General features: G+C 36.5%; 1 protein-coding gene across 1 annotated transcript in view; it reads left to right on the forward strand.

Annotated features, from left to right (window-relative positions):
• Positions 1-6,461, forward strand: part of PTEN (phosphatase and tensin homolog) — a gene marked incomplete at its 5' end in the record, with an annotated part of 85,711 nt that extends 79,250 nt beyond the window's left edge. The window contains 3 exons of the mRNA XM_080822940.1: positions 428-594; positions 3,393-3,617; positions 6,193-6,461. Of these exons, the coding sequence (XP_080679066.1) occupies positions 428-594; positions 3,393-3,617; positions 6,193-6,378 (578 nt within the window). The 3' untranslated portion in view covers positions 6,379-6,461. The remainder of the gene's footprint in view (positions 1-427; positions 595-3,392; positions 3,618-6,192) is intronic.
• Positions 6,462-12,748: the final 6,287 nt, after the last annotated feature.

The raw sequence follows: 12,748 nt of genomic DNA on the forward strand, positions 1-12,748 counted from the left end.
TGGTAGAGACATTAAAATACTGCAGCAAATATCTGTTTTTAAAGTTACTTTTCATGCAGTTCATAGATGTGCCAGAAGATTATTTTAGCATTTTAATTATAAATCTAATTTATATTAGATTTTTAACATCTTAATATTAAAGTTTTGCTGTTATTGTAGTTCCAGAAGTCTACTGTTGGATTTTAGTATTTGTGAACTAGAACCAGTAAATGGAACTTACGCTGAAGGTTAAAATTAGGGAAACTTTTGTACTGGCTATATTTTCTGACCTTTTTTAAAAATATTGATGTGTTTTAGATCTGGGCTACAGATGCCGAATTACTATTTTGTGTGTATTGCTAATATTAACCATTAAAATGGTTTTTGACAGTTTGAAATTTGAAGGCATTTCCTGTGGAATGATGCTAACATGTATTTAACCATGCAGATCCTCAGTTTGTGGTCTGCCAGCTAAAGGTGAAGATCTATTCCTCCAATTCAGGACCCACACGACGGGAAGACAAGTTCATGTACTTTGAGTTCCCTCAGCCTTTGCCTGTGTGTGGTGACATCAAAGTAGAGTTCTTCCACAAGCAGAACAAGATGCTAAAAAAGGTTTGCCCTTTACTTTTATTGGAAAGTATATCCAAAATCATACTTTGAACAGTAACCTCAGATCTTTTGCTTAAAATATTTGATTAGGCAGAAATCATTCTGTAAGTAGAGATTACAGGATAATATTTTGTGACTGACCAATGAATTAATTATAATTGGTTTTCTGTTAGATCTGCACATGGTTTGCTTACTATAGCACTGATGAGCCATTATAATGCTAAAAAAAATCTTAGTAGAGGGAAAGTCCTTATGTCATTGTAATTTGAAATGAATTTTCGTTAAGTTGGGTTATGCAGAGAAATTTTATAAAAATATTAAAGGTTGCATACCCCATTAAATCAGTTACCGTCTTTTTAGACAGGATGATCAATTACCAAGGAAAAGTTAGCAAGGGGCCAGAGGCCATGGGTTTATAAAAAAAAAAAATTCTCTATATGTAAAAATAAGATCTGTTCCATGGTCTTGTGTAATGACACAAACCACTTTTCCCCCATTTTGGTTTATTTTTTGTGAGACTACATCATTTTATATTTGGCTTTCTCAAATTTATTGAATATTTCGAATTTTAGTTAGAGTGATAAGTATGCAAAAGAAGTAATAATGAAAAAATGTGATATTAAGTATACAGATTTAGAAAGTTAGTGGGGTTTGCTTCTTACTGAGCCATAGTTAGGGAATTCAAGAGCTCATTCTTAAAACTGTCTTGGTTTAAAATGTGAAGTGTGAACATTTGAGATGAGTGCGCCTAAGGTGCAACATTTTGGGGTATAATGAACAAAGATTCTAGCTTTGTATGTTGTTACTGTCTCATTAAACATACCACATAGTGTATTGCCAGTCTTTAGACATTCTCAGTAATAGGACTGATTTAGTTTTCCTGATATTTAGCTTTTAAAAAAAAGGAAGTTTCATTTATTATAAAAACTTTAAACTCTACCTTGACTTATCTGAAGAAATACAATTTCCTATACCCAGAAGCCATATAGCTGGGAAATGACAAAATGTTAAACTGTTTTTTTTTCACTAGAAACCCATTTCCTACCTATTCTATATAAGTGAAAGTTAAATATATCTCGATAACTTTGGGAAATAATTTTTCAGTAGTCCAGGAAGCATTAGCAGGTGTTTAAAATCATTTTTTCCCTTCTGCTCATTGTAAGACTGGCACATGTAAAATTTTATTTATTTATTTAAAGTAGGCTCCACGCCCAATATGGGGCTTGAACTCATGACCCTGAGATCAAGAGTCACAAGCTCTACCAAGTATGACAGCCAGGTGCCCCTAAAATTTTATATTTTACTTTTAAAAATAGGCACCTGCATCACTCTCTCCCTGTACCTTTAGGAATGTATAAGTCCTTATTTTCAGTTGTCTCTATGTTACTTTAATACATACAAAATTGAAGATTAGATTAATATTTGTGGTATATCTGGGATTACTTTACATATATTTATTTGCATTTTATGTGGTTTTGCTTACCTATTATAAATGTTGCTGTGATTTAAACAAAAATAGATTTAATATAATCAGTACCTATACAGAATCCACATTTTTTAAGATTTAAATATTACTAGCTTATGTTTTTCTGACTCTAAGTTAAATATATATACTGTTACTAACTCAGTGACTTTGCTAAAATAATTGAAATTAACAAATTTTTTTTTAAAGACTTACATATGAGATTGCTAGGTACTGTTAAAAGATAAAAAGAATGTTAAACGAAAGATACTTGAAGGTCTTACATCTTCGTGGGAAAATAGCAAAACTATTAGAATAATAGTTCTAATAGGTAAATTAGAATAAAAGATTTGATAACAGTTTAAGGCATCAGATAAGATGTCATGAAGCTGCACATCATTAACTCTCACGTGGTCCATGTCGGCCAAATTCCAGTCATGAAGAGAGAGCAAGAACATTTTCTGTGTTGGTCATGAAAGGGCTGACATGATGAACTTCTGATGTGTTTTTTTGATTAAAAGGACCTTGTATTATTTTTAAGAAGTAATTTTTTTTAAATAGGCATTTTATAACCTAAAAAAGTCAGAATTGCTTGTCTTCCTTCCCTCATATTCTGAAGGTTTTCAGGCATACACATTGTAGTGTAAGAAACTGGAGCCACTTAGTGTTTGCATTGCTTCTGAAGTAGAAATGTATCTGCCTTGCTTCATTGGGAAGTTGTGTGGACATTTCAAGAACTTTTGTTAAAGTAAATTTTCTAATGGATAACTTTTTTTGTTTGTTTGTTTTAGATTTCATGTATTTATTTGAGAGAGAGAGAAGGATTTGGGGCGGGAGTTGTAGAGGGAGAAGCAGACCCCGCTGAGCAGGGAGCCTGATGCGGGACTTGAACCCAGGACCCTGGGATCATGACCTGAGCCGAAGGCAGACACTTAACTGACTGAGCCACCCAGGTGCCCCTGTAATGGATAACTTGTTGAAATAGACCATAAAACCCATTTCTGATTATTTAATACACACATACATACAAACTCAAACATTTTTTAAAGCTAACATTAGACAAGAAAGGAAATATTTTACCTAAGGTTTTAAAACAAAAGTAAGTTATCTTAGAACCTGTGGAGTTACGTTTTTGGTCTAAAATTTGAACAAAAGAATAAACATGTGAATTAGAGCAGCAAATAACCAATAGCTTGCCAAATATTAGTCTGAACGTTTGTCTTTATTCAGACTACCAAATGACATGCCATTTGTTTTATTAACTTCTTGGGACGAGTGTTAAATATAGGTGATATATTTTCTTTAAAAAAAGTTTTAAATATCTTTTTTTTTTTTTAAGGACAAAATGTTTCACTTTTGGGTAAACACATTCTTCATACCAGGACCAGAGGAAACCTCAGAAAAAGTAGAAAATGGAAGTCTCTGTGATCAAGAAATTGATAGTATTTGCAGTATAGAACGTGCAGATAATGACAAGGAATATCTAGTACTCACTCTAACAAAAAATGATCTCGACAAAGCAAACAAAGACAAGGCCAACCGATACTTTTCTCCAAATTTTAAGGTCAGTTAAAAACATTTCGAGGAATTAGTGGGTGGCTCTGCATGTGCGTGTCTGTGTTAAGTATATAGCTGGTAAAGGACTTGTGTGACTAAGGTTTAAATTAAATTAAGTATTATTTAGAAGCAATATTTAGGTATCAGTATTATGAGTTTCTAACACGGATGGATGCACACAGAATTTTAAAAAGCCGCCTCCCCCGCTCCGGCCCTTCTTTGTTGTTGTTTGGTGAAATCTTGGGAAGGGGAATTCAGTTTATGGGACATGAAATAGCAATGAGGGAAGAAAGAAGTAAAAGGGAACTCAGTCGTTTGGGAATGATTCGTATGGAATGTTCTTAACTATTCCTACTTTTGTCCCCTTCCAGTTTATTCTCAACTCCTCAGAGTGATCTTAAAATAGATATGATTGTTATAATTGATATGGTGTTATCACTCCTATTTATACTTTTTAAAGACCTTGTGGTTTTTTGATATGACCTACAAGGACCTACATAATTCAGCCCAGGCCTACCTCCCACATGAGCTCTAGCCACATTCTGCTCCTGCTCTGAGATTCACCCATCCTGGTCTCTCTTTAGTTCTTCCAAATGCTTAGCTCCTCCTGCCTCCAGTCTTTTCAGTTCTTTTTCTCTCCCTGTAGACCTCTCCACCTTCCATCTTTCCCCTGCTGTTCCCACATTTGGACCCTTCCGTGTGGTAGCCTTCACTTCAGTCTTGTTGCTCTGAAAGGCCTTCTCCAATCAAGCTCTTGTGTTACTCCCTTTCTAAAGCTCTACTTCCTCATATTGTGGAATTATTTGGGTCATTACTTATATCTATATGTGATGTGTGTGCATATTTTTAGTCCTGTGTGTTGATAAGAATTTTCCAGGTTAAAAAATCTGATTTGTCAATGTTTCCAAATGGTAGTTTGCCCTTTTTTCCTTCCCCTTTCCTGTTTCTCCTTCTACCTGATTTTCCCCCTTCCTTTCACCATACCCTCCTTTCTCTTTCAAAAAAATTTTCTTACTTATTTTGCCTCATTCCATTTTTATAATATGCAGCAAGCCTACCCATAGTTGGTAAGTACAAGAATATTGTGAGTAATCCTAAAAATAAATGGGAGGCTACATATTTTAAGTGAAAATAAATCCAGTATTAAGTGCCTTTAAATCTTACACTTCTTTTAAGTGATTAGAAGTGTCTTTGAGAATTCACAGGTTTCCATAGACTACGTCTGCTTTTTCCTTAATTATTAGCTTTTATGGTGTGACTTCCTCTGGTTTTATTGTTTTAATATTAAATATTTTTTTAATATTACAAGAATATATATTTGTGATTACAAATAAAAACTCTTTCAGTTATCAGTAAACAGATATAATGCTGTAAGTGTTTATGAACAAATGAGCAGAGGTGGCATAGAGCATGATCTTGGTGTGTTTTTTAGCCGAATAGTTAAGAGAAGACCTCTCTAGCCTTTTATCAGAGGCCCACATGGAGTGAGTGAGCTGTACAAATATCTGGGTCAGGAGGGAAGGGCAGTTACAATAGCCCTGAGACAGGAATGATTCTCCCATGTTTGAGGAGCAGTAGACAAGCAGCCATTTTGACTAAAGCACATCGGTCCGACTGTGAAGACAATGGTGTGTTTGCAGCACAGGAAGGATGTCATCTGAATTTTGTCTTTAAAATGTAGACTGGAGAGGAGGCAAGGACAGAGCTGGGAGGTGAAGTGAGAAGCTGCCACCGTGGTTTAATGCAGATGAGAGGTGGTGGCTGCAGGGACTAGCATGGTGGCAGTGGGCACACTGAGAAGCTGTCAGAGGAGGTAGAGATGGCATCGTGTGGGTGGACCCAAAAGGGTTTGCTGATGGAGCGGATGTTGGATGTAAGAGGAGGAGAAGTGAGGATGACTCTTGGGTGGGGGGGAGGGGAGGTTGTAGATAGAACAGAAAGAGCAAGGGTCTTCCTGACGGATCTGATGGAAGCCTCAGATCCACTGCCTTCTGGGCCTCTGCTTCCTCTCCAGGGAGACGGAAATCCCTGCCTTGCTGAGTTGTTGGACGGCTCTCCGGCACTGCTGTGATGGCCCTTTGTCCACTGTCAGACCACTGTCTGATGTTCTTAACCTTTAGGGCTGACGGGATCCCAAACATCACTGCTAGTCAGTGTTTTTATAGTGTAGTACTTGTTTAGTGTTATTTGTATCAGAAAATACACTGAGGCTCAGAGTGGTAGTAAGTGCAACATTCTTCTGGAACTCAGCTATTTGTACATTGAAGTTTATTGAAAACACACTTTTTAAATGACCAATGAACTTCAATCTCAGTGCATTTTTTTGGTAGAATTATTTGGTTAATGCTTGCAGCTTATGCTTATTATAAAGATATTAACATCCCAATGTATCTTTTCAGTGTGTAACAAGAAAACAGGAAATCTGAAGCAGACGGTCATTTAAAAGACAGCTGCCTTTTCAAGATCCTGTTTGTCATTGCATTTTTAAAAAATGAATCTGTTAAAATAAGTATCTTTACTAAGTCATTTAAGATTAGTCAGATTTATGGATTTTCCACTTAAACTCTGTCTTTTTTCTCTAGGTGAAGCTGTACTTCACGAAAACAGTAGAGGAGCCGTCAAATCCCGAGGCTAGCAGTTCAACTTCTGTAACACCAGATGTTAGTGACAATGAACCTGATCATTATAGATATTCTGACACCACTGACTCTGATCCAGAGAATGAACCTTTTGATGAAGATCAGCATACACAAATTACAAAAGTCTGAATTTTTTTTTTAATCAAGAGGGATAAAACACCATGAAAACAAACTTGAATAAACTGAAATTGGACCTTTTTTTTTAATGGCAATAGGACATTGTGTCAGATTACCAGTTATAGGAACAATTCTCTTTTCCTGACCAATCTTGTTTTACCCTATACATCCACAGGGTTTTGACACTTGTTGTCCAGTTGAAAAAAGGTTGTGTAGCTGTGTCATGTATATACCTTTTTGTGTCAAAAGGACATTTAAAATTCAATTAGGATAAATAAAGATGGCACTTTCCCATTTTATTCAAGTTTTATAAAAAGTGGAGACAGACTGATGTGTATACGTAGGAATTTCTCATTTTGTGTTCTGTCACCAACTGAAGTGGCTCAAGAGTTTTGTGATAACACAGGTTCACATCCTACCCCTTTGCACTTGTGGCAACAGATAAGTTTGCAGTTGGCTAAGAGGAGTTTCTCCAGGGTTTTGCTACATTCTAATGCATGTATTCGGGTTAGGGGAATGGAGGGAGTGCTCAGAAAGGGATATCTGTTAGCTGGACTCTGGACCATATACCATCTCCAGCTACTTCACGCACCTTTCTTTAGCATGCTACAGTTATTAATCTGGACATTTGAGGAACTGGCCGCTGTCACTGCTTGTTGTTTTGTGCATTTTATTTTTTTTTAAAGCATATTGGTGCTAGAAAAGGCAGCTAGAGGGAGTGACTCTGTATTGGGGTACAGGAATGAACCTTCCACAACTTGTTAAGAATCCACAAATGAAGGGATATAAAAATAATGTGGTCATAGATAAGAAACACAGCAACAATGACTTAACCATATAAATGTGGAGGCTATCAACAAAGAATGGGCTTGAAACATTATAAAAATCGACAATGATCTATTAAAATACATTTTCTGAATTGTAACGACTGCTCCATCTCCTGTGTAATCAAGGCCAGTGCGAAAAGTCAGATGCTATTAGTCCCTACATCAGTCAACCACGTACACTTACTTTATTAGTTTTCAATCATATACCTGCTGTGGATGCTTCATGTGCTGCCTGCAAGCTTCTTTTTTCTCATTGAATATAAAATATTTTGTAATGCTGCACAGGAAATTTCAATTTGAGATTCTACAGTAAGCGTTTTTTTCTTTAAAGATTTATGATGCACTTATTCAATCCAATAGCTGTCAGCTGTTCCGCCCTTTTGACCTTACACATTCTATTACAATGAGTTTTGCAGTTTTGCACATTTTTTAAATGTCATTAACTGTTAGGGAATTTTACTTGAATACTGAATACATATAATGTTTATATTTAAAAGAACATTATTTGTGTTAAAAAGGAAATTAGAGTTGCAGTAAATTTTCAACACTGCACAAATAATAAGGCATTTACTTTTTCAGTAGAAATTGTCCCACATAACGCTTTTATCGATTTTTTATTGAAAGAATAGTTCTTGTTTTTTTTTTTTTAATGTGCAGTGTTGAATCATTTCTTCATAGTGCTAGACTTAGGACTAGGGCTTCAATTTCACTTCTTAAATATCATATATTTGATATGCCCAGACTGCATATGATTCTAAGCAGAGTACAACTACTATTGTAAAGCTAATGTGAAGATACTATTTAAAAAGAAGTTTTTTCCCCAGAAATTTGGTGTCTTTCAAATTATACCTTAACCTTGAAACATTTAAATATCCAGCCAATTTATTTCTTAATGGTGTAAAATCTCATTTTCAATAACTTATTGGTGCTGAAATTGTTCACTAGCTGTGGTCTGACCTAGTTAATTTACAAATTCAGATTGCATAGGACCTACTAGAGCAGCATTTATAGAGTTTGATGGTTAAATAGATTAGACAGAACTTCATCTAAAATATTCTTAGTAAATAATGTTGACATGTTTTCCATACCTCATCAGTTTCATTCAACAAATAAAATTTTTACATTTTTAACAAAGCTCTTAGGATTTACACATTTGTATTTAAATATTGATATATAGAGAGAATTGACTGACTGCTCAAGTTAAATTGATAAAGTTAGAAGACAACTATTCCTAAGATCTCAGCATTGAAATTTATATGCCACCTTATTTTTCATAAAAGCTGAAAATCATTGACTAAAATGAAAATCCACTCTTCATGTTTTGATGATAGTTATTAATACTGTTTTTTGTTACAGTTTTGGGCACAGTATATTAAAACATAACTTGTGTTGTTCAAATATGTAACATGGAGGGCCAGGTCATCAATAATGACATTATAATGGGCTTTTGCACTGTTATTATTTTTCCTTTGGAATGTGAAGGTCTGAATGAGGGTTTTGATTTTGAATGTTTCAATGTTTTTGAGAAGCCTTGCTTACATTTTATGGTGTAGTCATTGGAAATGGAAAAATGGCATTATATATATATATTATATATATATAAATATATATTATACATACTACTCTCCTTTATTTCAGTTACCATCCCCATAGAATTTGACAAGAATTGCTATGACTGAAAGGTTTTTGAGTCCTAATTAAAACTTTATTTATGACAGTATTCATAATTAGCCTGAAATGCATTCTGTAGGTAATCTCTTTGAGTTTCTGGAATGTTTCCTTACTTAGACTTTTTGGATGTGCAGCCGCTTACATGTCTGAAGTTACTTGAAGGCATCACTTTTAAGAAAGCTTACAGTTGGGCCCTGTGCCATCCCAAGTCCTCTGTAGCGCCTCGCGAACATTTTTTTTTTTTTTTTTTTGCCATAATTATTACAGGGCAGTTGGATACCTAGCATCCCCGTTCTTTGCTGTGGCACAGGTTATAAACTTAAGTGGAGTTTACCGGCAGCATCAAATGTTTCAGCTTTAAAAAATAAAAAGTAGGGTACAAGTTCCATGTTTAGTTCTAGAAAATGTGTGCAATATGTTCATAACGATGGCCGTGGTCGCCACAAAGTGCCTCGTGTACCTTTACATACTGTTCATGTGTCATGCATGCAGACGGAAGGGGTGGGACTGTGCACGGAAGTGGGGGCTCTAACCGCGGTGTCTGGCAGAGCTGCCTTCCACCCTGCCGGCTCAGCAGTTCAGTCTGTTTTCCTAGAGCATATATATACTCAACATTTCAGTCTGTTAAACAGCCTTACTGCGATTCAGCCTCTTCAGATACTCTCGTGCTGTGCAGCCGTGGTTCTGTGTGTAAATGCTATGCACTGAGGATACACAAACACATAATGACGTGTGCAGGATAACGCCTCATACCAATCAGATGTCCGTTTGTTACTGTGTTTGTTAACAACCCTTTATCTCTTAGTGTTATAAACTCCACTTAAAACTGATTAAAGTCTCATTCTTGTCACTGTGTGGGTGTTTTATTAAATGAGAGTACTGATTGTTTGAATTATTTAAATCATTTGAATTAAGGTTTAAAATAAAAGGCAGCCAGACGTGGTTCTCTGTAACACCCCCCCCCCCAACCCCGCCGCCTCCGCCCGGTGTCCTTCAAAGCCTGCAGTTATAAAAACATGAGCTTTTGTCAGCTTGGGGATAGAGTGTCCCAACTACTCATGTTTTTAAGAGACGTGTTTTTTTTTTAGGGCCGCAGTCAACACTTAGTAAGTTGTTTCAGGCACATGAAATAACATTCTAGTCCTGAAAAAGTTTAAGAGTCTTGAAAAATTGTCTTTTTTCCCCCCACTAAGCCAGATGTTTGAAAGAAAATTTCCCCACATGGATTTGATACTTCAGATTTAAACATGGTGACTTTGCCATCCTTTGTAGACTGCCATCAACATACGGGAAGCCTCATCTACTCATCGTGACTTGTGCCATTTGAATATTGATAGTCCTGAGTAGTCTGAAAGACTCTGTGCTTGAATTAATCTTGTGATTTCTAATCCTCGTAAAAGTTTAGACTTTTACTAGTTTAGACTTTAAACTAGTAAACTCTAAACTAAAAAGTTTAGACTTTTACTAGTAAAAGACTAAGGTGTATCCTCCTTTCAGCGGAGCACAGTAAGATCTAGTAGGTGATGGTGTAGCTTGTAGGGATGTTGGGAGAACTAAAGCAGACCGTGTATGGAACAGTGAGAATTAATGTCCTTTCAGGTTTACATTTTGTTGTGTGTGGCTTTTAAAAAACAGTGTGAATAATGTATAATCATCTAAAAAAAGTATGCAAAGTGTGTGGTTGTGTATGCACTTCTATTTGGTATTGTGAGGGTTACCATCCTGGAGTTTTAAGTACTGGGTTTCATAAGAGGATCTTGGCGATGTCTGAGACGTAGGAGCGTTGTGCTTGCGTGTTCTTCACACTGTCTCTTGAGCTCGTGGGATTCAGTGAATGCCACCACCATTTCTGCTGAGAAGTAAAAATCACCCGTGTTTAACCTGCAGGCTCCCAGAGGCAGACGAAACATCAAGCCCTTAAATCTCCGGAATTCGTTGCTGATGTCCAACTCCTTTTGTTCTTTAATTCCTGCCAGATAACGAGCCACACATCTCGATGACTGAAGTCTAGGTTTTGATGGCCAGTGCTGTTAACTAGTACAGAGAGAAAAGTTTCTGAATGGAGACAGATAGAATCAGTCCAAACTGGTATAAGGACAGTATTTTAAAACTTTTAAAGATGGAATGTTAGAGACCGGTTTTTCTGTAAAATTGTAGAGCCATAGGAAGCCTAAGGATTACGTTGCTTATCGTTTTTTTGTTTCGTTTTTTGGTTTTGGTTTTGGAGCAACTCTATTCTCTTGTAACCATGATCTTGCTCTTTTCTCCATCCTTCAAGGAGCTTCCTTCTTACAAGTGTATTAGAATGTTGCTATCCACTCTTGGCAAATTCCTATTGGTCGGTCACTTTAAAAATAGATAATGTGAAAACAGGAAAGGACAAATAATTTCATTGGTGGTAATACCTTTTGGTTCTTCAGTTAGCTCTTTTGAGAATCCTTTCCCATAACAACAATAATACTCATAATTCCACCATGTGGAGACATGGCCATTGTGGATACTTTCTGTGACTCTGCAATCATTTTTTTTCTGCATATTCATGTATATTCTTTAAGAAGTGAAGTTTGTACTATGCATACTCAAAGCCTTTAAGTTTAGTATATGCGACACGTATTTGTAGAGCATTGAGTCACATCAGACGATGAACAGTGACTTTTGTGCTGTAGGTGCAGGTCGTGTGCAGAGCCCTGTCCAAGACCCCGGGTTCCTCATGATGTGTAGATCCTGTTAGCATCAGGGTGATAAGTGTCTGAGTAAGTAAGATAGTTACGTTTATTTAGCATAGACAAGCTGAACATTGTAGATTTGTCTCCTCAAAAACCATTTTAAACGTGCATTTTGGGATTGCGTGTTAGGTGGTTAAACAGAACCTGGGAGACACCGTGCAATAGTTCATTTCACTATTGCCTTTCCACATCCTCGGAGGTTGGAGGAGAAGGATGAGCTTCTCGATTTTTATAGTTCCCAAACGGGTGTTCAATTTGGACTGAATTGATTTGACACCTGCCCAAAAGGGAAAGCTACTGCTTATTTATCAGTCAATTGTCTTGAAATCTGTGATCGTGTGACTTCCAGCATCTCAAAGAGACAGTATTTCATGAGTGGTTCACCTTCAGCTCTGGAATTTACCATGTTTAGTATAATGGGGGGCTTCTAACAAAACATGCAACTCTTCTTTGATAGTTATTTGAGGATTTTGGTGAAAAAAATTCAGCGGCAGGGCAACACATAACTTAGGAATGTATTGATTGACATTTAAAGAATATTTTTACATGAATGAGTGAAGTCGGCTGCCATCTTTGAGCATTACCAGGTTTTAAAATAAAGCGTATTTTTAAATGAAGTGTTTAACAAGGATTTATATTTTTTCATTCTTTTTAATTAAAAATAATTTATATCTCGGGGCGCCTGGGTGGCTCAGTGGGTTAAGCCTCTGCCTTCGGCTCAGGTCATGATCCCAGGATCCTGGGATCGAGCCCCGCATCGGGCTCTCTGCTCAGCAGGGAGCCTGCTTCCCTCTCTCTCTGCCTGCCTCTCTGCCTCCTTGTGATCTCTGTCTGTCAAGTAAATAAATAAAATCTTAAAAAAATAATAATAATAATTTATATCTCTTGTTGCATGTGGTTTCTCATCTGTTCTTGAAAGAGTCAGAGGTTTTGTTTGGAATGGAGCAAGGCTCTAGTGTTGCAGATTGTCAACTGTTCACCACAGCGAAATTCTGAAAATGTTCATGTGTGGCTTCCTATATTAGCCTGTAATTCACTGGCAGCAGTTGACCTGCACCTTCGGGATTTTTCTCCCCACTCTATACAGCTGTCCAAATGATATCTTATGTTGACAAATGCCTTTCAGTTTTTACTTTCATCTCTCACTAAACTGCCCTA

This window comes from Martes martes, assembly GCF_963455335.1.
Source record: "Martes martes genome assembly, chromosome: 14".
Classification (NCBI taxonomy): Eukaryota; Metazoa; Chordata; class Mammalia; order Carnivora; family Mustelidae; genus Martes; species Martes martes.